Source organism: Zasmidium cellare (genome assembly GCF_010093935.1).
Source record: "Zasmidium cellare ATCC 36951 unplaced genomic scaffold M409scaffold_38, whole genome shotgun sequence".
In the NCBI taxonomy this organism is placed as follows: Eukaryota; Fungi; Ascomycota; class Dothideomycetes; order Mycosphaerellales; family Mycosphaerellaceae; genus Zasmidium; species Zasmidium cellare.
In genome coordinates, this window is record NW_022986982.1 from 207,644 (window position 1) to 233,310 (window position 25,667).

Here is a 25,667-nt window from a genome sequence, read left to right on the forward strand (position 1 = left end):
AATCGTATCGCTGGTGCACGCAATCCCAAGACGCTCGTCCTCTCTGATCTCTGGCTAACCTCATATGCCCAGGTCTTAATGCCGGTCGTGGTGAAATGCATCTATCGGCTCTTTTTCCATAAGCTTGCAAAGTTCCCAGAACCAATACTTGCGAAATGTAGTTCATTCTACTTTCTGTATTATATCTGGACAGGCTACTTCCCTCAGCAGTGCGAAAGGCTATTCAAGAAGTACAACACCGATGTTCTGCGAGTGGCCCCAAATCAGCTTGTCTTTAACGACCCCCGCTCATTGAAGGACATCCCGGGACGTAGCGATGTTTATCGGGGGGACTTCGCCCTACGTGTGATTGGGTTTTCGGCGGTCAACGTGAGCAACATTCGGGATCCTGGTGAGCATAGACGAAAGCGTCGTGTCATGGCCCCTGGATTTAGCAACACCGCCTTAACAGCACAAGAGCCGCATATTGTCGCACCCATCGTGGACAAGCTGATTTCGAAAATACGGGAGACGGAAGGTGGAACTGTGAACCTTGCAGACTACTTTGATTGCGCCACGACCGACATTATAGGCGCCCTATCCTTTGGGGCGAACTTCGGCATGCTGGATCAACTACAGAATCATCCATTTCTGCATGTCCTGCCAAACGTGCTTCGCCTTTCAGTTATTGCGCAATGTATTCCAGAAGTATTCCGGACCCTTTCGTGGGCGAACAATCAGCCTGGCCTTCAATGGACTGTACCAAAGCCAATGCGAAAAGTCCCTGACTTCGCTGGCTATCATCTCGCCGAACGCAAGAAAAGAGATGCGCAGGAACTTGATAAATCCGGGCGTAAGGACATTATTAGCATAATCGAGGCAGGCAATGAGAAGTATAAGGGCCAGGAAGGCTATATACAGCTCGGAAAGACAGAAATGCTAGGAGAGGCGGTAAGCACTAATGCTTCTGTCCTCATTGCACGCTAACGAATAAATGTTAGACCACTCTAGTGACAGGTCTGTGGCTCACTTCGCTTTCTCTAACTGTGTTCTAACGAATTCTAGGCGGTGGCGATAAAGTCGCAACTGCGCTCACCATGACCATGTACTTAATTGGGCAACACCCTCCCGTCTACCAACGATTAGTCTCGGAAATACGAGCGACCTTCGATTCGTCAGAGAGCGTTTCTAGCACGACTGCCGCAACCAAACTACCATATCTGGACGCAGTGCTCAACGAGACAATGCGAATCTCTCCAGTCCTCCCAGGCCCAATGTGGCGACGTACGGATCACAGCATTCCAGTAGCAGGCTACGTTGTCCCTGCTGGTACAGAGCTTGGCGCCATGAGGTACAACATCTTCCGTCACCCTAAGGCTTTCCATGATCCGGATACATTCAAGCCAGAGCGATGGTTGAGCGACATGGGAGATGACTTAGAAGCCAGTCAGCCATTCGGTATGGAAACATATCAGAGCAAGAGACATTTGTCAGCGGTACTAATGATTGCAACACTTAGGCGTCGGTCCACGCACGTGTATTGGACGGAATATTGCGTGGATGGAGCTGAGACATATAATGTGCAAGCTAATATGGAACTTCGATTGGGCCCCGGTCACGATCAATTATCAAAACCCGGAATACCTTGTCCAGTACCGCGGGCCAATGCATATGGCAGCGTCTTCACGGAAGAGCAGCTAGGAATCCGAAAATCTCATGGCTGGTCCAGGTATTTGAGGATTATTAGTTCGTTCAAGAGCCATTCTCGCGTCAAAGGTGTCAATTGTATGATAGATATTGTTGTTTCAAAAGGTAGAGAATATGGAGCTTTGTTCACGTGAGTCTCAGGGTCGCATTAACTCTTCAAAGCCATGGAGACACCACGTCCATCAAAATCATTCTCGATCTCTTGGTGCCTGTTTTCTCCGTTCCTATCTACTTATATTGAATACTCAAGAAAATGCACTAAATATTCACCTTCCCGTTCAATCACATGCTAAAAGCGCTAACGCCTGCACGGGATCCGCCGCGTTATCTAGCCGTCTTCTTCGAACTTCCAAGACACATACGACATCGCTCGAAGACTCGACGAAATCGAGATACAAGAAATACCTCGAGCCTCGATCACATCACTCGACCATCGACAGCGTCTCTTAATTCTCCGCGTTAAAGGGCCACAATGTCTCAAGTCTTTCCATTCTTCTGCCTCCCTCGAGAATTGCGCGACAACGTACGCAAAATTATTGCCCATCTACAGGAAGCAACTCCTACTAATGTGTCTGTTCACAGATCTATGCAGAAGCTGGAGGCATTGACGTGAGGTGCAACACTGTACTTCCTCGCTCAAAAACCAAGGACGACGCCGAAATGAACTTCCTGATCGTACTAGCGACCGCCACTTCCAGGCCTAGGCCGAATCTGCTCCTCGTATCTCGTGCTTTCGGCGTCGAGTACGAGCTCGAAGTTGGCCGTTACACCGTCCTTCGAGTCCACAAGCTATAGGAACTTGAGCTTAGCTTCCCTCTCCGACGCTTGATCAAGAACGGTCCACTTCATTCGCAGGATGAGGAAGTTCCAGGTTAATTTTAAGGAAGCGCTCGATGATGAGAGCCCCGTTCTTGGTAAGAAGTAGTGCTTGTGCATGTGAGGTGATACTAACGAGTAACAGAGGATTGCGATCGCATCGTCCATGCCTTCACTCCTCTAATAGACAACCCTCAGAGCGTCGATTGCCCATCCAACTTCCGACTGACCGGCCACGACATGGACATCCGCGGAGGAAATTTGCGCTACAATCTTCTCCTAAAAGCCATCCTTAAGAGAAACCGAATCCCCTAGCCGGACGAAAGTATCCTCGTCCTAGTCACCAACTACATCTACCTTACAGCACCTTTTTTCAACGTCCGCGAACCCTTCCAGCCTACTCCCGTCGAGATCCAGCGCCACGCCTTCTTCGACGAAACTATGCTAGAAAACGAAGCCAGATATATCATTCAGTGGTCTGGGCTCAACCGGATCACCTACGAAGCGACGTTGGCGGCTAAAGAGGGCAGTTTCTGGGGTCTCGATCTGGATGTGCACGATCCTGGTGTTGTCGCTACCGACTTTGGGGCATACGTGCAGGCGGCGGAAGTGGAGTTCGATCACGAATTTGATTGAAGACGACAGGGAGACCTGCGGATGGAGGGGCTGTCACCCTGATCTTGGCTTCGAGACTTACCTGTACGAAGGTGGAGGCGATAGTGATTACAAAGGTGAGGATCTGGTGAGGAGGTGGAGGAAGATTGAGCCAGCGAAGAGGGCGGGACGAGGCTCAATGAAACAGTGGGTGGAGATGCATACCGAAGGGGCGAGGGGAGATGGCACACATTTTACTCCTCGCCGCACAAGACGAATTATCACGCTTTTATTGCTTTACAAGGTTGCATTAAAGCGATTGCTTGAAATGGAAACGGGAGCTTGAAAGTTGTTGAGTTGAACATTTTCATTCAGTGGCCACGTTCGACCAATCCATCACACTATCAGACAAAAGAAACTTCCATGCCATGCCATGCCACTCAAAACTCCCTCACAACAATGCACTGGGTATCCTCGCATCTCAAAAGAACCATTTCATAACTCCATCCCGCTTTCCATATCGCATCATGATCACAAAAGAAAAACCCCTTCATGCTCCGCTTAGAAGGCAAAGTAGCCCTTCTCCATCGCCTTGCTCATCCTGCTAGTGGAGCGAGGCTTGGCCTCCTCTGCTGCGAGCTTGGCCGCCTCAGTCTTGCGGACTGGAGAGCGTGCTCGTGGGGTCGATGGGGTTTGAGCGCCGGAGACTGGGGTTTGGGAGCCGTGGCCCTTTGGTGAGAAGGTGCCGGCCAGGAAGGCGCGGAGCTTGTCGCTGGACTTGGCGAAGGGGAGGTCCTCGACGGTGGAGACGTTGGCGACGAGTGGAAGCATTTTTGTTGTTGGTTGGTTGGTTGGTTGGTTTGGTTTGGTTTGGTTTGGTTTGGTGGTTTTGGTTGATTTGGTGGTCGATTGAGGAGCTTGGTAGTGATGCTCGAGAGTGTGTTGTTGGTAGCTTTGATGCTTTTGCTTTGAAGACTGTTGTGTTGATGCTGATGATGAGAGAGTAGACAACAGGAAACAAGAGAGATCTATATATCCTTTTCGACAGTCAGGCATACCACTCACCTTCCTCGGCAGCACACATAATAGCCGGCCCAACACATAGCACTCTGACGGTTGGGAAGATTCTCGACACGAAAAAAGTCGGCGTAGGCAAACGAATTCCCTCCGATCGGATAGGGCAGTATAGGGCCTGCCTGGAATCACTCTAAGGCAGCACATTTTCGTTCTCGGGTCCCAACGTGGCGTGCCGTTCCATCGCCGTCTCTCAATGGCTACAGCAGACATTGAGTTGCCGTAGTGCCTTTCGTCGACCTCGGCAGAAGCGTTTTGGCTCTCAGGCACCGGCTTTCGATTGGTCAGTACGAAGGATGCCTTGTGGCGAATGTCGAAATAGACGTGTGAGTGATGAGTTATCCGAAACTCGGAGGCGTGTGAAGATGACGGGTGAGGCGTGTTGAGGCTGAAGGAATCTTCGAGATGGGCCGGTTGTGTGGCCGTCGTAGCCGCCTCTCGGGAGGGATTTCTGATCTGCTTTGCATGTACGATGGATGCCACGGATGCCGCGCAGGCAGAGATGTTTCTGGCATTTTGCGACTTCACGTCGTCGTTCTTGTGGCGGGTGCGAGAACGAGCGCATGTGTCTGTGGCGTGTTCAGTCTTCTGATGATGATGTGAACGATATCGATATGTGTTTGCCTGGAGGCTAACAGCACATTCCATGACGATAATCCCGTCTGCGAGGACACACACTGAGACGATTGGTGATCGACCGCACACCGACAGAAGAGTCCCCGTCCAACAATAGCCGCCTCGCAGGTGTTGAGATTACGAGAGTCGACAGCCGCATGTCAACCGACACAGCAGAGCCTCCAACCACCGGCTATGTGCCTCGACAGCTGAACAACCAACTCGTTGGGATACAGTCAGAGGCTGAGAGGGAGTGCTTCTGCAGGAGTCGAGAAATTATTCCCGTCGACTCGTCTTCGCGGTTGCCTCTTTAGGGTGCCTCTGCGACCACGCGGCTCAAAGTTTGTGTCCGTCTCGCTGTCCGGTCGAAACTCGAGAGTTAGCCGGGTGGCGAGAAGCGAGTTTCAGGGTTTCGAGGCCATCAAGCCATGTGGGAGCATGGGAGTCGTGCTTCTGGGGCTTTTGTGGTTCTTCTCGCGTGGGATTTTGGACGGTGTTTTCGAGTTCCAACAGTCTTTGCTCTCTATATGATCTTCCATCAGCAACTCGATTGACCTGATGGATAGGAAGGCCTTCTCGTATCCAATAACCTACTCCGAGAACCTCTCATCCATCCTAAACACCGAGTTCGCCGAGAAGGCCATTCAATCTCGGCGGCAGGATTGCAGATAGCGAAAGAGCAGAGGTTACAAACGTCTGGCAGCGATCAAGGCGTCCCAGAAGATTCCGAGTCCTTGGCTTGAGGTCGTGCTTTGACGGCGAGTCTGCATTCTGCGTATGTGGTCTCTCGTGTGAAGACGGAGGCTTTGGCCAGTTGAGTACACTATACATCGGCAAGATAAGAGCAGAGTCTCGGTATGCGAGAAAGTGTAGGTATCTTTCCACGAGAGGACCGAAAAATGAAGAAGAAGTAAAATACGACATAACGACACAACCACACACGAAGTCCTCGATGCAGCTCCTTCCTTCCTTCCCTCCCCAAACATCCCAGATCCCTGCTCCACGACCCAATCTTAACCTCACCTCACCTCACCTGACCCCACCACATCACATCACTCCCTCCCCTCCTCATTCTCCCTCGCCGCATCCTCAAAAACCCCAAAATCCCCCTGACTCCAAACACACCACAGCACAAACCTCTCAAACCTCCAAACCCCCTCCCCCTCATCCAGCACCAAATCCCCCTCATACCGATTCCCCATCAAAAACCCATTCCCCTTCTGATAAGGCCGTCCCTCGCCGGGCCGGAAATGCTGCGCGTACGTATAGCACGTCAGATGCGCTCTCTTGCCATCCGAGGAGATCTTGGTGCGGAAGTTGGAGAGGGTGTGGGTGGTGTCCATTTTGCCTACGGCGGCGAGGAGGGTGGGGACGATGGTGGAGCGGCCGGTGAGGAGGCCGAAGGTGAGGCCGAGGAAGGAGAAGGGCCGGAGGTCGTAGGTTGCGGTTTCTGTGAAGGCGCTGGTGAGGAGGGCGGCGTCGTTGTCGTCGATGGCTTGCACCATGCGGATTGTGGCGTCGCAGATGGATTCGTGGGGGGTGAGGTGGGTGGTTGACATTGTGGTGGATGACATTGTGATGGTCGGAGAAGTTGTGGCCGGAGGCGAATATTTGGATGTCTTCTTGACTGGCTTGGGTTCACGAGTAAGGGACTGTGCGTGAAGTCATTCGGAGGTGGCTTGTTGTTGATTGATATCTCAGGCACGAAATGGGTCCTGGGTATTTATCAAGAAGCTGCCACAGCGCTAGCAAGAGCTTCCTAGCGTCTGAACACTCTGTGTCTTGACTCCACGGCCTGATAGGCTGCTAATCAGCCAGGAAAAGACCAAGTCTGCTGTCAACAGTACGAAGTGCCAGATCAGTAGGGACTGAGTTGTGTTGGCTACGCCCTGTGTTAGCGACAAAGAGTTAGAAGTTGGATGTGTACCCGCTATGATCGACCATACTAGCAGAGCTTCTGTATCAAGGAGCTTAGTAAGTGGGAGGCCGTAGTTTGGTCGCCTGAAAGATGGTTCGGTGGGTTTCCGCTCCGGAGCTACCAGTGCTGCGGAGCTTGTGTACAGAGGAGCCTGGCTACAGTGGCTACGCTGTTCAACAGGGAATACGTGGAGCGTTACATTCTTGCGATCCCTGGCCTCGCGATGTGATCAAGTTCCCGGTCTCAACGCTGTGTCAGTCCACAATCATCTGTTGCTTTTCAATCGTCCCATCGTGTAATGCTCATAACTCCGTTATTTGCTGTCCTTCGTTATACACGCTCAATGCTCTCATCATACTTAATCCCGGCCAAACTCCTTGCTTGATCCAACCAGTCCAGGACCCTCAAAGACTCCGCCTCGCCGATGACAATTCCCTTTTCGCCTTCGCGAACAGCTTTTGCAATCACATCGCCTTGATACCACAAACCCCAGCCTTTGACCTCCATCTTGATGACCTCGTCTCGTTCTGTGCCGTCTTCGTTGACAACGTCGTTGCCATACCACTGCACGTGCAGTTCTTCCGGTCGAATTGAAGGGAAAGGGATGGCGACTGATGCTCGCGAGCCTTCGATGCGGACAGCTTTGCCGGATTTCGTTGCTCCGAAGCGCATGTAGAAAGCACATTTGCTTGAGCCGGGTCCCGTCATACTGGTCGTGACAAGAGCTGTGGCGTTCTTGTTGGTCAGTATTGTGGTGGTTATATCGTCGATGTCACCTGGCCGATCTGGTACTGGCAAATAGTGAGAGTACGCCACTTTCGTCTCCGAGTCATAATTCAGCCCATTGAAAGCGAGATCCACCCATGTAAGTGCATAGCATCCCATGTCCACGAGGCTTCCAGCGCCAACAGACTTGTCGAGGAAGCGAGATGATTCCGGCATCTCGTTGGAAACTATGGGGAAAGACCACTCAGAGTAGACCCGGCGGACTGGGCCAAGCTTTGGGAGCAGCTCTTCGAGGAAGTACTTTGTTGCAGGCAGGTATCTCGTCCATAGAGCTTCCATGAGGACGACATCGTTTTGCTTCGCCAGCTGGATACATCGCTCGTATTGCTTCTTGTTCATAGCAGCAGGCTTCTCCACAAGGACACTTCGCTTCGCCTCCAGGGCGGCAATCGTATGACCATAGTGCAATGCTGAAGGCGTCGAGATGTACACGACATCGAACTCGGCTTCCTTCAGCATCACCTCCCACGAGCTGTAAATCTTCACAACATCATGTCGAGGGATCTTCAAGCCTTCTAAGAGCTTTCGAGCTCGTTCGTCCGAGCCCGTTGTGCTAACGCACCAAAGCTCGTGATTGTACTCGGCATCCTCTTGGCGGAGTAAGTCCGGAAGGAAGACTGTAGCAATGCTGCTCAGAGATAGTGCCGCCCAGCGACATGTCTTTTTCGGGAGCGACATGCCGGGTCTTTGCTTTTGGAAAGCTTCATTTGCTGGCGTTCTCGATCCTCGTATTCAGTCCGGAGTGCATAGAGTTCCGTCTTTCCTCTTGTCCTATTCGTGTGCTGAGAATAGCACCAGAACCCGGGTCATCAGCAATATGGTAGAGGACGAAGGCTAGGCATCTCTGCACCTGTCAGCCTTGTGTAGCTGTCAATAATGCTGTCGCAGGGAGTGGTGGTGGGCGGGACAGAGCGGACCTATAACCGAGACATGTGCGGAGTCGTCAAAATAGAGTTCACGCTTTCGGCGGGTGGCCGTAACTCCGTCACGTGCTGCTGTTAGACGTGTTCGTGAGGAATTTGGACAAAATTCAGAATAGCATTATTTTAGGATCGCTACAGCCAAGGACTGCCGAACTCAAAGAAAAGCCGATCGCTTGTGGGAGTAATCAATCATGCTTTAGTAGTCATCCCCAAATCCAAGAAGGCCTAGTACCTTACATCTCATAGTCGTCGCAAGTCGATTAAGGGGGTGAAGTCGGAAGAGCCGTGCTGTCAAGTGGTCGAGTGGGTTTCTCGCTTGTCCATCTGCGGCTTCCATCGCCATTCGTCTTTCCTCTTACAGCACCGCAAATGCTGCGCCAATGGCACCCAGAGCAAGTGCTTGAGCGGTGCACCCAGCCTTCATTGCAGCGCCAGTGTAACTGGAAACGGTAGGCGAAGTTGGAGAAACAACAGTCCCGTTCACAGCCGAGGTACCCGGGGTACCAGTCAGAGAGGCAGCTGCGGAAAGTTGGCTTGTGCTTGATGCGACTGGGGCCGTGGCATCGACCACAGAGCTGCCGACAGTCTGCTTAGTGAGATCAGCGCACACGGTGTATGCCGTGTTGCCGATGGTAGTGATGTTCATGCCAGCAATTCGTGGACCGCAAGTGCAGTAAGAACCATCAACTACCATGGTGCGAGTGCTGTTGATGCCAGGGGTGCCAGGGACCATGGCGGTCTCGGTGATGCTGGCCGGAGGTGGAGAGCTGGACATTGGTCAGTCATCTTGCTTGCTACCTCTTGAAGTATAAAGACTCACATGATGGCGGTGCATTGCACGCTGGCATCTGCCGTTGTCAGGCCGGTGCTTTGGACGGAAGAGGTGCTTGGGATGGGACTCGATGTGGAAGAAGTTGGAGGCTGCGCGGGGGTAGTCGCATTGATGATCGAGGATGCATTGACGATCGAGGATGAGGAGCATGGCAGCGTGACCGTGGTGGTAGTGGTCGTGACAGCCGTGGTAATCGTCGTGGTCGTGGTCGTCGTGGAGCCAGATCCCTCAGAGCTGTGCGCCATTGTGCCGCAGGCGAGTGCGGCAAGACTGAGGACAGTGAAACGCATGTTGATGGGACTGGAGCCTGTTGCAGCTTGGTATAGTATTGAGGGTGGGTTGTCGTGTCGTGGCGTAGAAGTGTGTTGATTGAGTTGAGAGATGCTGAGTGTTGAACGAGTGACTTGGATGAGTGTCGAAGAGGTTGGATGTGTGTGTTGGGGAGTGGGTTGTGAAATGAGAGCAAGATGAGGCAAATAGTAGACGGAACACTGAAGCACATGAGTTCACGTGTCTCATGTCCAGGAATGACCGTACCACATGTCACTATCGTGCCAATCCATTGACAGCCAATGAAGCCGGCAATGTGTTCTTTACATGTGATACAGCAACAACAGAGAAGCATATGAAGAAAAGGCTCATTGTGAACCGTAGTGTATAGGAGAATAAGTCAGAGGCACAAGATGAACGTTACATTATCCATTTCGCTCCGAGGGGTACATCCATCAAATTTACCCACGAGCTGTCGAAGCAATTCAAAGCAAGTCCCAGAGCTTGGCCGCTCTCAGAGATTGTAGATTGGCATATCATGCGACAGCTTGGAGCGTGCCAGCAAAGGTGTTAAATGAGTGGTAGAGGATAAGGGATCGAAGTCTGATGAAGGATGGATGCAGGAAGATGTGTGCTGAGAAAAGAGGGAGGTGAGGTGGGCTTGAACCCCGTCTCATGGCTTCAGACCTCCTCGCTAGCCAATCAGCCCTAGCTTGCCAAGCCGGCTCTTCCGCTGAGACAAAGCTCCTCGCACTCGAATTCGACCTCAATCTCGAATTCCATCCGCCAGCGCTGCCACGACAAGTCCGATTCCAGGATCCTTTAACCGCCCACCAACACCGCCAACATGGGTCGTCTTCACAGCAACGGAAAGGGTATCTCTTCGAGCGCCATCCCATACTCGCGCACCCCTCCATCATGGCTCAAGACCACCCCCGAGCAGGTCGTCGACCAGATCTGCAAGCTCGCGAAGAAGGGCGCCACCCCATCGCAGATTGGTGTCTACCTCCGTGACAGCCACGGTGTCGCTCAGGTCAAGGTCGTCACTGGTATGTGGAATGCGATGCGTGGAAACATTGGCGATGGGGAGAATGGCCCGCTAACAAAGTTGTGCACAGGTAACAAGATCCTCCGTATCTTGAAGGGCAACGGTATGCCATCTCCACAACTCGTCCACCCGGTGTGAAGAAGAAGCCTCGAAAGAGTGGCTTGCAAAAGATGGAACACAATGCTGCAATTCTCGCGCATTCAAAACAATATGCCTCTGCTTGGTCATAGACTGACAGAGTGATTACAGGCCTCGCACCAGAGATCCCAGAGGACCTTTACATGCTCATCAAGAAGGTGCGTCTTGACAAACCCCCTGTCGTGCGGCAGAGGTCATTCCGTTTACTGACATGGTTGAACTAGGCTGTCGCCGTCCGCAAGCATCTCGAGCGCAACCGCAAGGACAAGGACAGCAAGTTCCGCCTCATTCTGATCGAGTCCCGTATCCACCGTCTCTCCCGCTACTACAAGACCGTTGGTGCTCTCCCACCAACCTGGAGATACGAGAGCGCCACTGCCAGCACCCTCGTCGCATAAGCGCGTCTCTGACGTGTTGCGAAGGAAGATGGTTTGGCTGTTGCATTGATGAAAAGGAAGCATGGCGTCAATGGGGAAAGTCGGCATTATACCGTGCGGGTGTTGAAACTCAGCGAAAGGGGAAAGGCCTGAGCAATTCGATAGGGATAATCAAATCGGATCATGCGACCACGCAAGGACAAGCTGCGTTCTCCAACAAAGAGGCGCATCTTTCCAGACATCCTACGGCTTTTCTCACCGTCTACAACTCGTCCCATATACTCCCCAATCAATGCACTATCACGAGACCATTCCTTCACCGCCGGGCTTTCGCGACGCTTTCTTCGTTGCGTCGCCATCGACAATCCATTGTCATGTTTTCAGATATATTCCTCTTAATATCTCCACGGCCTGTGTAGAAGAGTTCTTCATGCCCATTGTCAATTTCTACTAGACAACCGCAGAAAGTACCGAAACGGCAAGCGCAGCCGATGGGCGGGATCTAACAGAATCCTCTTCGGCGAGATAGCAGCACGCCATTTGTTCGACATCGCCTGGAACCATGACTCTCTTATCCTTCTCAAGCTTTCATGAAGCTCGTTCTCTATTCCTCTTCACCCGTATAACATGAATAGCCGTTGACCAGGGTAACCCTTAACGTGACAATGGCCGAACGAGACGGCCTCGCCACGACCGCCGGCAAGACGAAACACGACGGCCCGGTCATCGAAGTGACACAAGACTACAACACCTTCACTGCCGTAGCGGGGCCTTCTGGTTCGAATGACCACGAGGGAGATTTCGTGACGGAGAATGAAGACCGGGATCTCAGTCGTGGACTTGAGCAGAGACACATCTCCCTCATTGCCATTGCTGGAGCGATTGGGACGGGCCTGTTTCTCGGTCTTGGGTCTTCGATTCAGACGGCGGGGCCGCTTGGTGCTCGTAAGCTATATCTTTGAACGTATACCCATGCTCATAATTTAACACCTCACTCCAGTCCTTGGCTACGCCACCGTAGGCCTCATCGTCTGCGCCGTCCAATTCGCCTTAGGAGAAGTCACAGCCTTCCTTCCCGTAACAGGAAGTTTCGTTCGACATGCCGAATTTCTCGTCGATCCCGCTATGGGTTTTGCTATCGGATGGAACATTGTCTATGGCAACTGGCTGAGTATTCCCGCTGAGATCTCGGCCATTTGTGTGTTGTTCCAGTACTGGACAGATGTCAATTCCAGCGTATGGATTGTGTTGGTTATTGCAATGACTTTCTGTGTGGGCATTGCATTTGTGAGGGTCTATGGAGAGGTAAGGAAACATCGTTTTAGCAAGGGTGTATGTCTGTGCTAATGCTTGTGTGGCAGGTCGAATTCTGGTTCGCCCTCCTCAAAATCGTCTTCATCATCTTCCTCATCATCCTGGGCCTTGTCATCAACCTCGGCGGCATCCCGGGTGTTCCCCGTCTCGGATTTCACTATTGGAAATCGCCAGGCCCCTTCGTCGAGTATATCGGCACAGGCTCCTGGGGTCAGTTCCTGGGCTACTGGGCTTGCATGTCTTCCGCTGTCTTCTCCTTCGCAGGAACAGAATCCGTGGCTATGGCCGCCGCTGAAACACGCAACCCACGGCAAGTCATCCCGAGGGCTTGTAAGAGAGTCTTCTTCCGCGTGGCACTCTTCTACATCCTCTCCGTCCTTGTCGTTGGTATGCTAGTATCAAGCCAAGATCCCCGTCTCGATGACCAATCTGGCACGGCGGCTCAATCCCCCTTCGTTATCGCCGCCTCCGAAGCAGGCATCAAAGCCATCCCGTCCATCGTCAATGCAATCGTCATAACGTCTGCCTGGTCGTCGTCAAATCAAGCACTACTCGCCGGCACCCGTGTGCTCTACGCCTTGGCCCTGAAGAAGCAAGCCCCCCAGGTCCTCCTCCGCACAACCCCATGGGGTGTCCCCTACGTCTGCGTCATGGTCCAGACGACATTCATGTTCCTCGCATTCATGTCGCTCTCCCAAAGCGCCCTGACCGTCTTCTGGTGGTTCGTCGACCTGACAGCGTGCGGTGTGCTCATCTCCTGGATCTCCATCCTCATCAACCACCAACGCCTCATCCTCGCTTTCAAGAAGCAGTCGATCCCGCTATCCTCCCTGCCCTGGCACAACGCCTGGACGGTCTTCTCCACGCCCGTGGCATTGTTCATGTGCATCATCATCCTCTTCACAGCAGGATTCTCCAACTTCACCAGAGGGAACTGGAGCACGAGCGGCTTCATCTCGAGCTACCTCGACATCCCCCTGGTCCTGACAGCGTTCGTGCTCTGGAAGATCTTCAAAAAGACCAGCTTCGTCAAGCTAGACGAGATCCCCCTGAAAGAGGCATTAGAAGAAATCGAACGAAAACCAGAAGAATCCGAACCCCCAAAGAAAGGCTGGGCGAAATGGATAGGAATCCTCTGGGATTGATGATAGTCCACTCGCACAAAATACAAAACCCGCATTTCACCGGCAAAACCCCGGCCCAACTCCCAGAATTCCAATGCCAAGCCATACAACCCCCCTCCAACGCATGTCCCTCAACCTACACCACCGAATCGCGAGGTTTGGCGGTGTAGGTTGTAATGCAAGCTAACTTGGACGTGGGTCCCCATTGATCAGCTGACTTTAATCACCAGGTTCGATCCACGACGACAACAACCGGCGGAAAAAAAAAAGTAAAACTACCTTGGGTGGTTTTCTCTAGAATCCTGAGATGGGGTTCTAGTTCTTTTGGACTTTGTTTTGTTCGAGTTCGAGTCGAGTGAGGGTGAAGTTGTGATGATGTGGGATTTTGCATTTTGCGTGTTGTGTTTTGATTTGGTCGTTTGAATGATGTTTTAGAGATATGCCCAACCCGCGATTGCCAGAACGATACCAAATTAACGTCACCAGTATCCAACGTCGCCATTTGATGCGCGATGTGTCACTCTTCGAAACGCCTGCGACCTGCGCAGGCGCTCCTTCCTTTCCCAGACATGATCCCACCGTTTGTCTACCGCTTGGATCCTCCGCTCCGGCTTGCGTATCACCTTCCTCTGCGATCAACATTTCCGAAGCATGCTTCTTGTTAGAATTCACTTCGCCCATTATCAGCCTACTTGCAGTGCTGCTACCTCTCGATACCTTTTTCTCGCGGTCATCCTTCTGCGCCTGCTCGAACAAGTACTTCGCAACTTGGACATGGCCATGCTTCTTCGCCCGCTGATACGGCGTCTGACCATCCTCGCCCCTCTCATTGAATGGCACGCCAGCTTCCAACGCCTTGCGAACGACTTCGAACTCCCCCAACTGCGCAGCAGCTCCCACGAGCCAGGTCGTGGTTTCATCGTTGGCATCGATAATCGCTCCGTTTATGACGAGGCAGAAGGCGATGGCGGGGTTTTGCCGATCTATATGGATGTGCAGGGGAGGAATATAAGGATCACCAGGCTTGCTTGAATTGATGTCTGCGCCTCGTTGGATGAGCTCCTCCGTGACTGCCAGTGAGTCGTGAAAGACGGCGGCATGCAACGCTTGAAAGCCGAATTGGTCGAAGATATCGGTCCTGGCTCCCCTGTCGAGCAGCAGGCGTGCTTTGGGCCCCAAATCCCGTCGAGCGGTGATATGGAGAGCTGTCTGCAAACATATGCAGTCCAATGCATCGATGTCGAAGCCTTGTTGGGATCGCTCATCCAGATACGCAGTGAGCTGTGAGACATCCATCTGTACCACAGCAGCATGGAGAGAGACTTCGCCGTCCCATAGATCAGTGCGTGTGCGAATGACTCGGGCTGTCAACTGGAGATCTTCCTGCCTTTCTCTTGATCGCGCTGTCTCAAGCAAAGGCAGTGTGTTCTGATGGAAACCTTCTCTTGCGAGACTGACTGGTGTAAGACCGTTCCTAGCGCGTACATCAGTGCGAGTGCCATATTCGAGCAACACCTCAACGCATTCCACATAGTCGTGCTCTACCGCAACATAAAGTGGCGTGGCTCCACGCACTCCTTGCACGTTGACATCAAGGTTTTGACCAAGCTCCAAAAAGAATCGCATCAGATTCGGTCGATTGCAGACAGCACAGAAAAATAATGCGCCTCGCTGCTCATTGTTGCAGGCGTTCACATCCGCGCCACGTTCGACCAGCAGCCTGGTCACTTCATCAGGGGCAGCCGGTATTGAGCTCAAAAGCACTGTGGCACCTTCATTGTTTCGCGCCTCAAGGTCAGCGCCGTTCTGGAGCAGCAGATCTACGACTGGGACGTGTCCTTGTCGTGCAGCTGCCGTCAATGCCGTGTCTCCGTTGTCGTCGGTTGTGTCAATTGGTATTCGTCTGTCTGCCAAAAGCGTCTCGATGAGCTCAGTCCTTCCGGTGGCAGCAGCGAGAATCAACGGGTTGTTATTATCACGATCTTGCCAGATTCGAGTCTCATCGACATAGCCATTCCTCAGTAGCGACTGGAGTATGGCGTCGGATCCAGTGTGAATTGCCCAGGCAAGTGCTTTCTTTTTCCCGAATTGCTCATCTATCGCCGAAAATGCGACATCCTTTGAGCACTGTAGCAACAGCTGGACTACTTCGACTCGGTTGTACTGACAAGCTCGGTGCAATGCGGTACGGCCCCTGTCGCAAGTCCTCGAGGGATCGGCACCTGCTTCGAGAAGCACTGCGATAGTATCTTTCTCGCCCTTCATTGCAGCGTACATCAAGGGTGTCGTGGCTTGTCCATCGAGAACATCGACATCTTTCGAAGACCGAACAATCTTGGAGACAGCGCTTGTGAGCCCAAAGTAGGCTGCCAGATGCAAGCCGTGGACATTGTGTGCACAATCCCAATCAGCATCGTATTGCCACATCAATCGTGTCATGGTCTTTACAGCCGAGTCATTCCGAAGCAAACATAGCACGCAGTCTAGGAACCGATCTTGGTCCAGTCGAATGTGAGATGCCCAGAATGATGTTGCGTAGCGTAGGAATGGGTAAGCCTTCTTCGTCTGCTCCAGATGGTCGTATTCGCTGTCGGGATCACAGACAGGATTTAGTTGTAGATACGCCATGCAAGCGTCAGCCAGCAGGCGGTCACCGTTTGGCATATCTACAGCACGGTGCCTGATGTAATCAGCAGCGGTCTCATGAGCCAATCGAACGTGGTTCATTTTCCCATCAATCACGATAAGTCCAAAGGCCCTAGAGATGAGGCTTCTCATATCGGGGATCTTCAAGCTGTTGACGTCGGTATCACCAGCGGTGATGGACATAGCATGTTGCAGAGCCACAAGGGTGAGAGGACGGCGTGCGCTTGCCACTACGGCGATCAAATTCCTGATCTCGGTGACGAGAACGCCTCGCCGGAGGCTGTTGAGACGCGCAAAGATTCGCTCATACACCTCATCCATTTCGGTAGGAAGGGTCTTTAGCGCCGACATTACATCCAAAGGCGACACCTGGTCGGCAAGAACATCCATCTGGTGGCCAACTAGAAGAAACCTGTGCCTCGAGTCAGCAGCGTTGGAGTTCTCCACATGAAGCACCTACGTATTCTGAGAATCAGCCCTGACCCTCTCCATTATAGCTGTGCGAAGATCAACACCTTTTGCTTGTGCGCGTTTTATGTTCTTTGTCAAGTCGCCGCTTCTGTTTATTCGTTCGTCCACGGCCCTCTCAATGTCGTCGTGATGAGACGCGACGTTGACCTCAGAAGGATGTGTCCACCTGTAAGAGGCCCTGGGCATTCTGCAGCCAAGGCAGGCATCGTGTGCATCGTAGCAATACACACATATCAGTTTGTTGCAGCTGCAACACCGATAGGAGTTGCTGAGCTTCCATTTGTCGTTCGTGTTGTCCCCTTGGAATATTTGGCCGCCTGACTTGTTGCTCATGTTCGTAGATCCAACGCAGCCCTCATGCAGATGACCAGGCAACTCCACGGAATGCTGAGAGTATTCAATGCGGTAAAGCCCTTCGGTAGCGTACTCGTAAAACCAAGAAGTGAGGTCCGGCAGCTGACGAGAAGTGACTAACAGCTTCGGACAAGGCAGCATGGCCTGCAGTTTCTCGAGAAGCAAAGTCATTTCTGATCTGTCCACTATCTCATCCAGGCCGTCCAAAATGAAGAAGACTCGCTCAAAGTTTCCCAATTCTGAGGCCAGGACAGTACATATCGTTTCAACTTCAAGAGGTGGTCTCGCGCGATTGTTGCCATATAGCGATTGTACTTGGTTCGAGACTTCACCACGGAACGGTACTGCTTCCTTGAGATAGGTCGATATTATGTTTGTAGCGTTTTGGGCCTCGCCGTGATCAAATAAGCAAAATGCTATCAACACTGCGACGTTCCGCTGTGCGTGCTTCGACTTGAGTTCCTCGAATGCCGTCGAAGCAAGCACCGTCTTGCCTGCTCCTGGAATCCCGTGACACCAAAACAGCACGGGAGCCCTAGTCTCTGCCCAGCCTTGGAAGGATGGCCCGTCCAGAAACCATCGCACTGTACCAGGGAGTACCTTTCTCCGTAGCGATTGTTGGTAGGCAAAAAAGTCGTGAGGTGAGATGGCTTGCAATACATTGTCGAACTCGGCCTGCGAGGCATTGAGCATCAGAGCCTTGGTGTCCTGTAGAATCTCTGTCTCCAGGTAGATATCTGCTTGAGCCAGTGCTAACACAATGTCTGCTTTCGCTCGCTGTATCCGCAAAAGCAAACCTCGAACCTCTGACGATTTGAAGGGCCATTTGAACGCCTTGAGGAGCTCCTTTTTTCTGTTCTCTGGAACTTCGAGGGCGGCTTGAATCCTTTTCAGGGTCGATTCCAGGACCGACAGTGGACCTTCCTTCGCAGACAAGGGCCGAGTGAGCTGCTGCACATCTTGACCAAGGAAGCCACGCGATGACAGTCGCTGCTGTAGACCCTCAAGGATGTTCCTCGAGTTGACGACTTCGTTTGCCACTGCACGCCACTCCTCGGGCGCCTGACGCACATCGCTGAAATACTCTATGAGCTTGTAAGCAGCCCCTGTGAGCGCGATCACGTCTCCGATGCTCGTCATGGTATTCGAAATGGCAGATGGCCGAGTAGCAGATGGAGCGAGAGGAGGATGGACTCATTGCGAGGGCTTTGACCTGACTGCGACGCCGCTTCGTTTCGGTTACGAAGACCTGTGCCTTGATTCTGCGGTACTCAAAAGTGACGTGGTCCATTGTTCGCGAATATGGAAGTCGCGCCGCTTCAAAGTATGGCGAGCAACGGCAAGCCGCAGCATTGTGTTCCTTGGTAGCAGAGTCTCTCCAATCCACGGCGACGATGTGGTGTATCTGTGACTCTGTCAGCCTGTTTCAGGTGCAGTCGTCCATTGTACAAGAAAGAAAGTGGGGACATGAGGTATCTCGTTAGCGCCTGCGGAACCAGAATCGCTGGCCGCAAGGCAACGACGTAACAAGTAGGTAGGTACGACTCAAGCTACCTCACCCGCGCACCTATCACATCCATCCATCCATTCATTCATCTATCCACGCCCCTCTCAAAGATACCCCAACCCCCCACCCCCAATAATCTCCAAATCACTCCTCAGCCCCCAAGCATCCGTCCCCGCCCTCGCCAGCACATCCGCCCGTCTCAGCGCCCCTAACTCCCCAATCCTCCTCACAATCCCCCCATCAACCACACCCTTCGCGCCAGCGAAACTCTCGCTCTCGATCGAGCGATAAGCCCTCGGGTTCAAACCCGCGGCATGTTCCAGTATGGAGGTGAGATGTGTCTGTAGAGCTGAGAGGCGGCGGTAGGCGGCTTCGTCGAGGGGGGTGACGAGGCCGATGGAGCCGGAGAGGGAGGTTGTCAGGACGTGGAAGAGTTGGGTGGAGGTGGATTCTTCTTCGGTTTCGCTGGTGCCGTTTGTGAGGGGCTGTTGTTGCTGTTCGAAGGGCGCGAGAGTGCTTGGGAGCAGCGTCATGCTGGTGGGGAAGTGGCCGACGTGGAAGGTGCTGCGGTGGAGAAGTCGGAGGCCGTTGACGGTCTTGGGGTTTTCTGGGTCGTATTGCAGGACGTGGAGATCCGTGTTTGCGTCCATGATGAGGAGGAAGAGAGAGCCATCGAATGGTAGGAAGTCTGCGGAGACGACTTCCATGTGAGTCTTGGGGCTCTTACCCAGAACTGAGATCTTGTACGGCTCTTCTGTGAAGCCGCCGAACCAGAGCCCCTTCCACGCATCGCCAGTGAGCCACATTCCCGTGCCACCCAGGGTCTTGATGGTATCCGTATGGCACTGCGCATCCAGGAACGCTACAGGCAGACAGGAACCATCTTCCTTGATTCCTCGCACCAGGATCTTCTGGCCCTGTGCCGTCCCGATGAACCCGCCAGGGAATGCTGCCAGTGCGGTGATCGCGCCTCGAGCTTCTTCGCGAGCAACAAGGTTCATCTTGAATCCGCTCTCTGGTTCATCAGGCTCTGGGACGACGTCGGTGATGTCGAACACCATGACTGTTCCCTTTGCTGGCATATCCTCTCCACGCTGAGCAGCTGTCGCAACGACGACCCGGAGTTCTTGCTCGTGTGTGTTCTCAGAAACCTCTAGCGGCATGACCATGAGCGCGGTGATGGTCTCTAGATAAGGCATGTCGACCGTGCTGATAATCTTATGCGATTTCGAAGAAACGAGGTGTACACTGTACTGCGGAACTTTTGGTCGCAGAGAGATGTCTATACAATGTCAGCACTGCTTCTCCAGAAATCGAGAAATGGTGTTTGGCATGTATCCTTCGTATTGAAGCACAGACCCAGATGGAGCACACAGGCTGGCTGAACAAGAAGGCATGTTCACTTTTGCATCCACTGTAGACGCCTCTCCTCACTAATGCTAAGGAGGACGTTATGCTAGCGATGCGTGTCTGTGAGTGCAAATGAAATGAAAAGCGAGACCTACCATCTTGCTCGGGGTGCCTGTGGTCCTCACTCGCAAAGTAGAAGTCGACGTCCTCGCAAGTAGCTACCACGTAGACACCCCTAGTTTCGTGATATGCGAGGTATCGCACCTCTCGTCCTTCAAAGTTCATCTGCTGTACACTCCAACCAGTTCCGTACCAAGTGTCCCGAGGTAATTGGCACTCTTGCACTTCTTCGTCAGTTGTGACAAAAGCGAAGCCTCTCTCGCAGCCATGCCGATGGACAGGCGACAGACTCGTGACTTTGTTGGAAGATTTCGGTAACCTGACTTCCAGGATTCTGGGCAGACTCGAGGGTTCTTTGAGCAGTAGCAACGGCGGTGCCGCTGGGATGGTGACCGCCTGGTAAGATCCAACGCGAATTGCTGCAAGAGGTGGCGACCGGCCGCTCTCCTCTTCGGCGAGCGTATCATTGTACTTCGGAATATACGACAGTGGCACTTTCCTGAATCGCAAATTCGACTGCCACGAATCAGACTCCTTTGGCGGCGGATAGCGAAAGGGTTCGTACAGTATCACGTCGTCGACGGCTGTTCTGAGGATGAGATAAGGCTGTGTGGAGCCATCCTGACCCAAGTCTGCGACAAGCAGTTCTGCTATCGCCTCTTTGGTGCCAGCTCGTCGCTGAGCACCGTCTAGAGATAGCACTGGCAGGAGCTGAGCCAATGAAGGTGGCGAATAGATCGATGATAGATCAGGAAGACTGAATACGTGCATGCTTCCATTTGCATCGAGCAGAAAGAGGGTAGGATTGTCTCCTGTGAGACTGCCAGAATAGACGCACCCACTGAGCCATTTCTTCTCCAGCACGGGTCCATCGCCTTCGAGTGGTTCGATCTCCTTGCCTTGTACTGACAATACCTGAACGCTTCTGTCATCACGTATGACAAGTAGATATGGGTCGCTGAACGAAAGGTGCACGATGTTGAACTCCGCATCGGTCTCATCGTCCATCATGGGGATGATTTGACTCAGAGCCAAGTTTGCGTCGTAGGTCCTGATCTCCGTACGCCGACATTGAACAACGATCGTGTCATTAGCCAGAGTCCGCATGTCGAGGGTCTCGCCGTCCTGTTCGAACTCAGGTGGCGATCGCTCGACATAGCTGGGCTTTCCGTCGTCGCTCTGCGCTATGTCGTAGACCTTCGTATCTTCGCCATCATAGACGAAGAGCAAGTTATCAAAGGGAGAGTCTTCTTTGGTAGATTTTGGATCTACTGCATGAACAGCCCACGCACGCTTGGCTCCTTGAAGAATGGTTGTGTGAACCGACTCAGGAACGATGTCACGATTCAGGCCAGTCAGCATGTTACTCCGCTCTCGTCCAGAGCCTAGAAGCAGTTGAAGCTTGTCTTTAGGGCTGTCTTGCGCCTTTCCCAAGCATATATCGTTGATCGTCGCTATTGTGGGCAGCGAGTCTCTCACATGGAAGCTTGTAACGGCATCGGCTGCTACTGTTCCAGTGGACATGGCTCGTTTCTTCGTTTCAGGCTCGGCGTCGTACAAGTCGTCATCTTCCTCTTCGACCGCATCTTCATCGTCTTCATCGTCCTCTTGTCCCAACATCCGCGCGTGAGATCTTTTCCGGCTCAACGAAGCGGTGGGTCTTGTCCAGCCCACCAACGACGACACACCGTCTTCACTGCCGATGAAAAGGCTCCCGTTGGCCGTCTTCGTGATACACGAAGGTGCTGCCTTTACGACGTCGCCACCATTCTCCGTCACTACTTTCCTGACATTCAACGCACTAATGCTGCGGCCCATCTTTTGAAAGTAAACCGTCGCAAGCGAGCCATCTCTTAGCACTAGAAGTAGTTCTCCCGTCTTAGAGTCCAACACTTCTACAGCGCAGTCCTCCAGCTTCAGGTTCAAGTGCGATTGGTCGAGCATGCCGAATTCACTTTCCAACTTTGCGAACTCATTGACAGCGGTCGCATTTGCTTTGCCGCTCTGGTCGATGTGGAGAAGCTCGTTCGTGCCAACCAAAAGGGCCCCGCCAATCGGCAATGGTAGAGGAACAACTTTCCACAGAGTCGATGGAAGCTTGCCAACAGTGAACATATTGGTCGAGGCCCGTTGTTCGAGGTCCAATGTGAAGATGCTGTACGTAAGTATATCCTTGCGCTCTTCCAGTAAAGTGGAGGAAGGTTCGACTTGTGACGACAGAATGCCTAGTGTAGCCTCACGGTACTCGTGGAGGAACGCCAAGTGTATCGTATGGCTCAGACTGGGATCCAATGTTGTGAGAGGAACCACGAAAGATGCCATGTAAGGTGTTTCCACTGTTTCCCCATTCTCAATTTGTTGTGTTGATTCTCGCCTCTTTACTGTTGCTGATGTCGGCTCTGCATCGAACCCATCCTCTTCCTCTGCCCCCAAGTCTTCTCCAGACTGCCTGAATGGCAGGACCGCAAGCTGCCTTGCGCCAAACTTCAAGGCTGCGCATCGTGAATTCGGATCGATGGTCAGGATGCTGTCCCATTCGCTGAGGGTCGGTCCAAACGGCTGGGTAATGACATTCTCGCCTTCGTAGTAGTGGATACTGATGGTGCTGAGTCGATGGTTCTCCTGATCCCACTCTACCAGACTGAGCTTCGCATCCTTGAATGCCAATAACAACGCATCTGCCCCTGTCTTGGTGTCGATGGTCTTGACGCGCGCTATCGCAGTGACCGTCCCCGCCAGCGAGTACTCTCCCACAAGCACCAGCTTCTCCGAGGCGTTGTCGGAAGCTGGTCGCGTGACATTGAAGACCTGCAAAAGGGAGGTCTTTGCGACGACCAGATTGTTGGCTGCTGGGTCCAGGAAGGGTAATGCCACGGCGTGGGTGACTGCCGTGGGCGGGACCAGTTCAGTGTAGCACTGCATCTTGCGTATTGTCTCTCCGTCTCTCTCTTCTCCTCATCGCCTCGTGCCAATCGTCGATATCGCGTGGTGAGGTGCTGTCACGAGCAGCAGCTCCAAAAGTCAAAAGCGCGCGCCGCCGGATCGAGCAAACGCGATGGAGCACTCCGCAGCAGCAGCTCAAGCCGCACGTCACTGCTGCGAAACGAAAGCTTGAGCTCGAACGACCAGCCGCTGCCTTGTTTCTCCTCTTCTTCCTCCCTCTTCCTTCTCACTTACACCTTGGCACGAGGAGGTAGTGTTGGGCGGCAGTGTACTAAGAGGAGAGAAGCCAGAGAACGTGCTGCAAGACTCGAGAACGACGCTCTCCCACCGACTAGACACCACCAACATTCGGAGACTGCTCCGCGGAGCAGCAGAACCAGAACCAAAGACTCGAGACGATCCACGCATACGCAAACCGCCAACATGGCCCTTATCGAAACCTCCCTCATCTGGGTCGCCTACGCAGTCTGTCTGGGGATCCTCTTCTTCATATCCGCCATCTTCGTCTTTGTCTACCAGAAACCCGGCGAGCGCACCATTGGGGTGACGATAATATGCTGGCTCACGGTCCTTGCGCTGCTCGCAACCGTGCTGCTGATGCCAGTGGACGTTGCGCTGGTATCATCGACTACGAATCGCAAGTTGGGCAGAAAGAAGGATTGGGCCACACCTGACAAGGTCGATGATACGCTCTACACCCTCAAAGTTGTTTATTACACTCTGTACAGCTTGGACGCTGTGCTGTGCTTGCTGGTCGTGCCTTTCGCATACTTTTACTATGAAGAGTACGATGAGGTGGCGACGGAGGAAGGCCAACAGACTGTATTGGGCAGATTATGGGGAGCGTTTAAGTGGACGATTGCATTCCTCCTGCTCTGCGTGGTCCTGTTCCTCGTTGGCTTCTTCGTGCCTGTGGCCAAGAAAGCAAGAGACGAGCACAGAGACTTGGACTACTTCAAGGATCTACTGACTGAAAATCGTCAGTTCTCGACCTCATGACCTCTACATGAAGCTCTTGCTGACATACGAATAGATGGCGAACGTGCTTTAACCTTCGCAATCGGTGTTCTCATACTGATTGGCACCATTGTTTACTGCCTCTACACTGGTCCTGGACTTGCTCTACTCCCAGTCTCCCTCATCAAATCTGCACCTGGAGTATCTGCCCCGCAGCTCGCTGAGACTACATCCAGCCAACTTGCTCAGAACCAAGAACGACAAAGACAGCTCGAAGGACGTAGCGAAGGGCGTGAAGGAGGTCTGGATCCTCGCGACCGCCGGGAACTTGAAGCTCTTGTTCGCGAAGAGCGAACCTTGAGACGCCGTGAACGACTGGCCGCTGAAAACACTGGCGAAGGACGCAACTTCTTCATTCGTGCCTGGCTCAAGCTGGAGGCCATCTTCCGACCCTTGAAGCTCATCTTCGGCTGGCTACTATTGATTATTTCGCTTATCGTGTTCGCCAGCATGATCATCACCATGGTCGACAAGATCAAGAATTCGGTCTGCAAGACTTCTTGCGGTTACCTTCTCGGAAAGACGAAGATCTTCCAGCCGGTCAACGCCCTGCTCATCTATACCGCCCGCGTTTTCCCGATCGACTACATTATCTTCCTGTTGCTAACTCTACTCTTCTTCTGCGCCAGCGTGGTCGGATTAGGTACAATCGGCATTCGCTTCCTCTGGGTTACGCTGTTCCGCATCCGCAAGGGGCACACCACACCAAACGCTATGCTGATGGCCACGGTGCTTCTCACCTTGACGGTCTTCGCGCTCAACTACAGTCTGGCAATGATTGTCGCACCTACGTACGCTACATTCGGTCCACAAACATTCTGCGACAGGCCTTCGCATACCCCAGACCTACAACCAGATTGCAGCAAGCACCGCAATGCGATCAAGCCGTGCTCCGAGAGGACCGACAACCCTATTGCCAAAATGGTCTGCACGCCGACTGTTCTTAGCACATTCTTGAACAGAATCACGGCAAACTTCCCCTACTTTGGCGTCGTCGACTTCTATGCACAATTTGCATTCCTGGGCATTTTCCTCATCGTATTTCTCGTGACACTTTTCAGGGTGCCCAAGCTGGACGAGGACCAAATGGATGAGGACCTGCGTGAGGAGGAAGAGGAAGGCCTGCTCGCAAGCACAGGACGCCGATTCGGAGCTACTTGGCAGGACATTACAGGACGTGCCAAGGGAGTCAAGCGCGCTGATTACGGTGCCACTGGCAGAGATGGAGCTGCCGCTGAGGCTCAAGAAGACTGAATGCGGCGATGATGCTCGACGGGTGTTGGAGTACGTTGGATGAGAATGATTACTGTGTACATGAGTTTCGGACCATGCGATACCCTGAGGCATATCGTTGTTTTCATTAGTGCAGTAAATATGCGGCAGACGTAGGAAGTATCAGACAGTCAATATCAGTTTTACACACTTTGTCGCGAACATTCATTCGAGTTTGTTGGAGATGTAGATATCTTCCCTGCGTAGATGTGAGCACGCTGTTTCAGCGGCGCGGGCCGGGCGCCACGCGAAAAGTGGCTTTGTGCAGCTAGCGCAAACTCAAATCCAACCCCAACTTCACGTCTCTCGACTTCACCAGACTCGGGAGAGGAAGTCAGACTTTGGCCTTGCGACGATACCGCCTGCGATACCTCCTTTTCTGATACATCCGGGCCCGATTTTTCGTTTCCTACACCTAACAGACGTGCGCAGTGAATGGGGAGGGCTGTCGTGGACGGATTCGGAATTTGGA

At 52.9% G+C, this 25,667-nt stretch overlaps 11 protein-coding genes across 11 annotated transcripts; 5 read left to right on the forward strand and 6 right to left on the reverse strand.

Annotated features, from left to right (window-relative positions):
- Positions 1–78: 78 nt before the first annotated feature.
- M409DRAFT_27664 (uncharacterized protein) lies at positions 79–1,680 on the forward strand (the record flags this gene model as incomplete). The annotated part of the gene is made up of 4 exons (XM_033808668.1): positions 79–930; positions 981–996; positions 1,045–1,437; positions 1,499–1,680. 4 exons carry the CDS (start codon positions 79–81, stop codon positions 1,678–1,680), a joined length of 1,443 nt encoding a protein of 480 aa, XP_033662827.1.
- Positions 1,681–2,158: 478 nt separating this feature from the next.
- M409DRAFT_58710 (uncharacterized protein) lies at positions 2,159–3,138 on the forward strand (the record flags this gene model as incomplete). Its single annotated transcript, XM_033813983.1, has 4 exons — positions 2,159–2,209; positions 2,269–2,429; positions 2,542–2,600; positions 2,867–3,138. 4 exons carry the CDS (start codon positions 2,159–2,161, stop codon positions 3,136–3,138), a joined length of 543 nt encoding a protein of 180 aa, XP_033662828.1.
- Positions 3,139–3,657: 519 nt separating this feature from the next.
- Positions 3,658–4,945, reverse strand: M409DRAFT_58711 (uncharacterized protein; the record flags this gene model as incomplete). The annotated part of the gene is made up of 3 exons (XM_033813984.1): positions 3,658–4,085; positions 4,155–4,739; positions 4,849–4,945. 3 exons carry the CDS (start codon positions 4,943–4,945, stop codon positions 3,658–3,660), a joined length of 1,110 nt encoding a protein of 369 aa, XP_033662829.1.
- An 892-nt stretch (positions 4,946–5,837) lies between these two features.
- Positions 5,838–6,344, reverse strand: M409DRAFT_27668 (uncharacterized protein; the record flags this gene model as incomplete). Its single annotated transcript, XM_033808669.1, has 1 exon — positions 5,838–6,344. The coding sequence occupies one exon, from the start codon at positions 6,342–6,344 to the stop codon at positions 5,838–5,840; it is 507 nt and encodes a 168-aa protein (XP_033662830.1).
- Positions 6,345–7,033: 689 nt separating this feature from the next.
- M409DRAFT_69454 (uncharacterized protein) lies at positions 7,034–8,167 on the reverse strand (the record flags this gene model as incomplete). The annotated part of the gene is made up of 1 exon (XM_033818302.1): positions 7,034–8,167. The coding sequence occupies one exon, from the start codon at positions 8,165–8,167 to the stop codon at positions 7,034–7,036; it is 1,134 nt and encodes a 377-aa protein (XP_033662831.1).
- A 600-nt stretch (positions 8,168–8,767) lies between these two features.
- M409DRAFT_27670 (uncharacterized protein) lies at positions 8,768–9,534 on the reverse strand (the record flags this gene model as incomplete). The annotated part of the gene is made up of 2 exons (XM_033808670.1): positions 8,768–9,179; positions 9,233–9,534. The coding sequence occupies 2 exons, from the start codon at positions 9,532–9,534 to the stop codon at positions 8,768–8,770; spliced, it is 714 nt and encodes a 237-aa protein (XP_033662832.1).
- Positions 9,535–10,361: 827 nt separating this feature from the next.
- M409DRAFT_27671 (uncharacterized protein) lies at positions 10,362–11,098 on the forward strand (the record flags this gene model as incomplete). Its single annotated transcript, XM_033808671.1, has 4 exons — positions 10,362–10,563; positions 10,633–10,665; positions 10,812–10,858; positions 10,925–11,098. The coding sequence occupies 4 exons, from the start codon at positions 10,362–10,364 to the stop codon at positions 11,096–11,098; spliced, it is 456 nt and encodes a 151-aa protein (XP_033662833.1).
- Positions 11,099–11,742: 644 nt separating this feature from the next.
- M409DRAFT_69456 (uncharacterized protein) lies at positions 11,743–13,536 on the forward strand (the record flags this gene model as incomplete). Its single annotated transcript, XM_033818303.1, has 3 exons — positions 11,743–12,022; positions 12,078–12,382; positions 12,439–13,536. 3 exons carry the CDS (start codon positions 11,743–11,745, stop codon positions 13,534–13,536), a joined length of 1,683 nt encoding a protein of 560 aa, XP_033662834.1.
- A 1,428-nt stretch (positions 13,537–14,964) lies between these two features.
- On the reverse strand, positions 14,965–15,387 carry M409DRAFT_34832 (uncharacterized protein; the record flags this gene model as incomplete). Its single annotated transcript, XM_033810333.1, has 2 exons — positions 14,965–15,123; positions 15,211–15,387. Coding segments are annotated over 2 exons (336 nt in total), but the record flags the coding sequence as incomplete, so codon positions are not given.
- Positions 15,388–18,597: 3,210 nt separating this feature from the next.
- On the reverse strand, positions 18,598–22,885 carry M409DRAFT_69457 (uncharacterized protein; the record flags this gene model as incomplete). The annotated part of the gene is made up of 2 exons (XM_033818304.1): positions 18,598–19,775; positions 19,999–22,885. 2 exons carry the CDS (start codon positions 22,883–22,885, stop codon positions 18,598–18,600), a joined length of 4,065 nt encoding a protein of 1,354 aa, XP_033662836.1.
- A 444-nt stretch (positions 22,886–23,329) lies between these two features.
- On the forward strand, positions 23,330–25,177 carry M409DRAFT_69458 (uncharacterized protein; the record flags this gene model as incomplete). The annotated part of the gene is made up of 2 exons (XM_033818305.1): positions 23,330–23,885; positions 23,940–25,177. The coding sequence occupies 2 exons, from the start codon at positions 23,330–23,332 to the stop codon at positions 25,175–25,177; spliced, it is 1,794 nt and encodes a 597-aa protein (XP_033662837.1).
- Between the last annotated feature and the right edge of the window lie 490 nt (positions 25,178–25,667).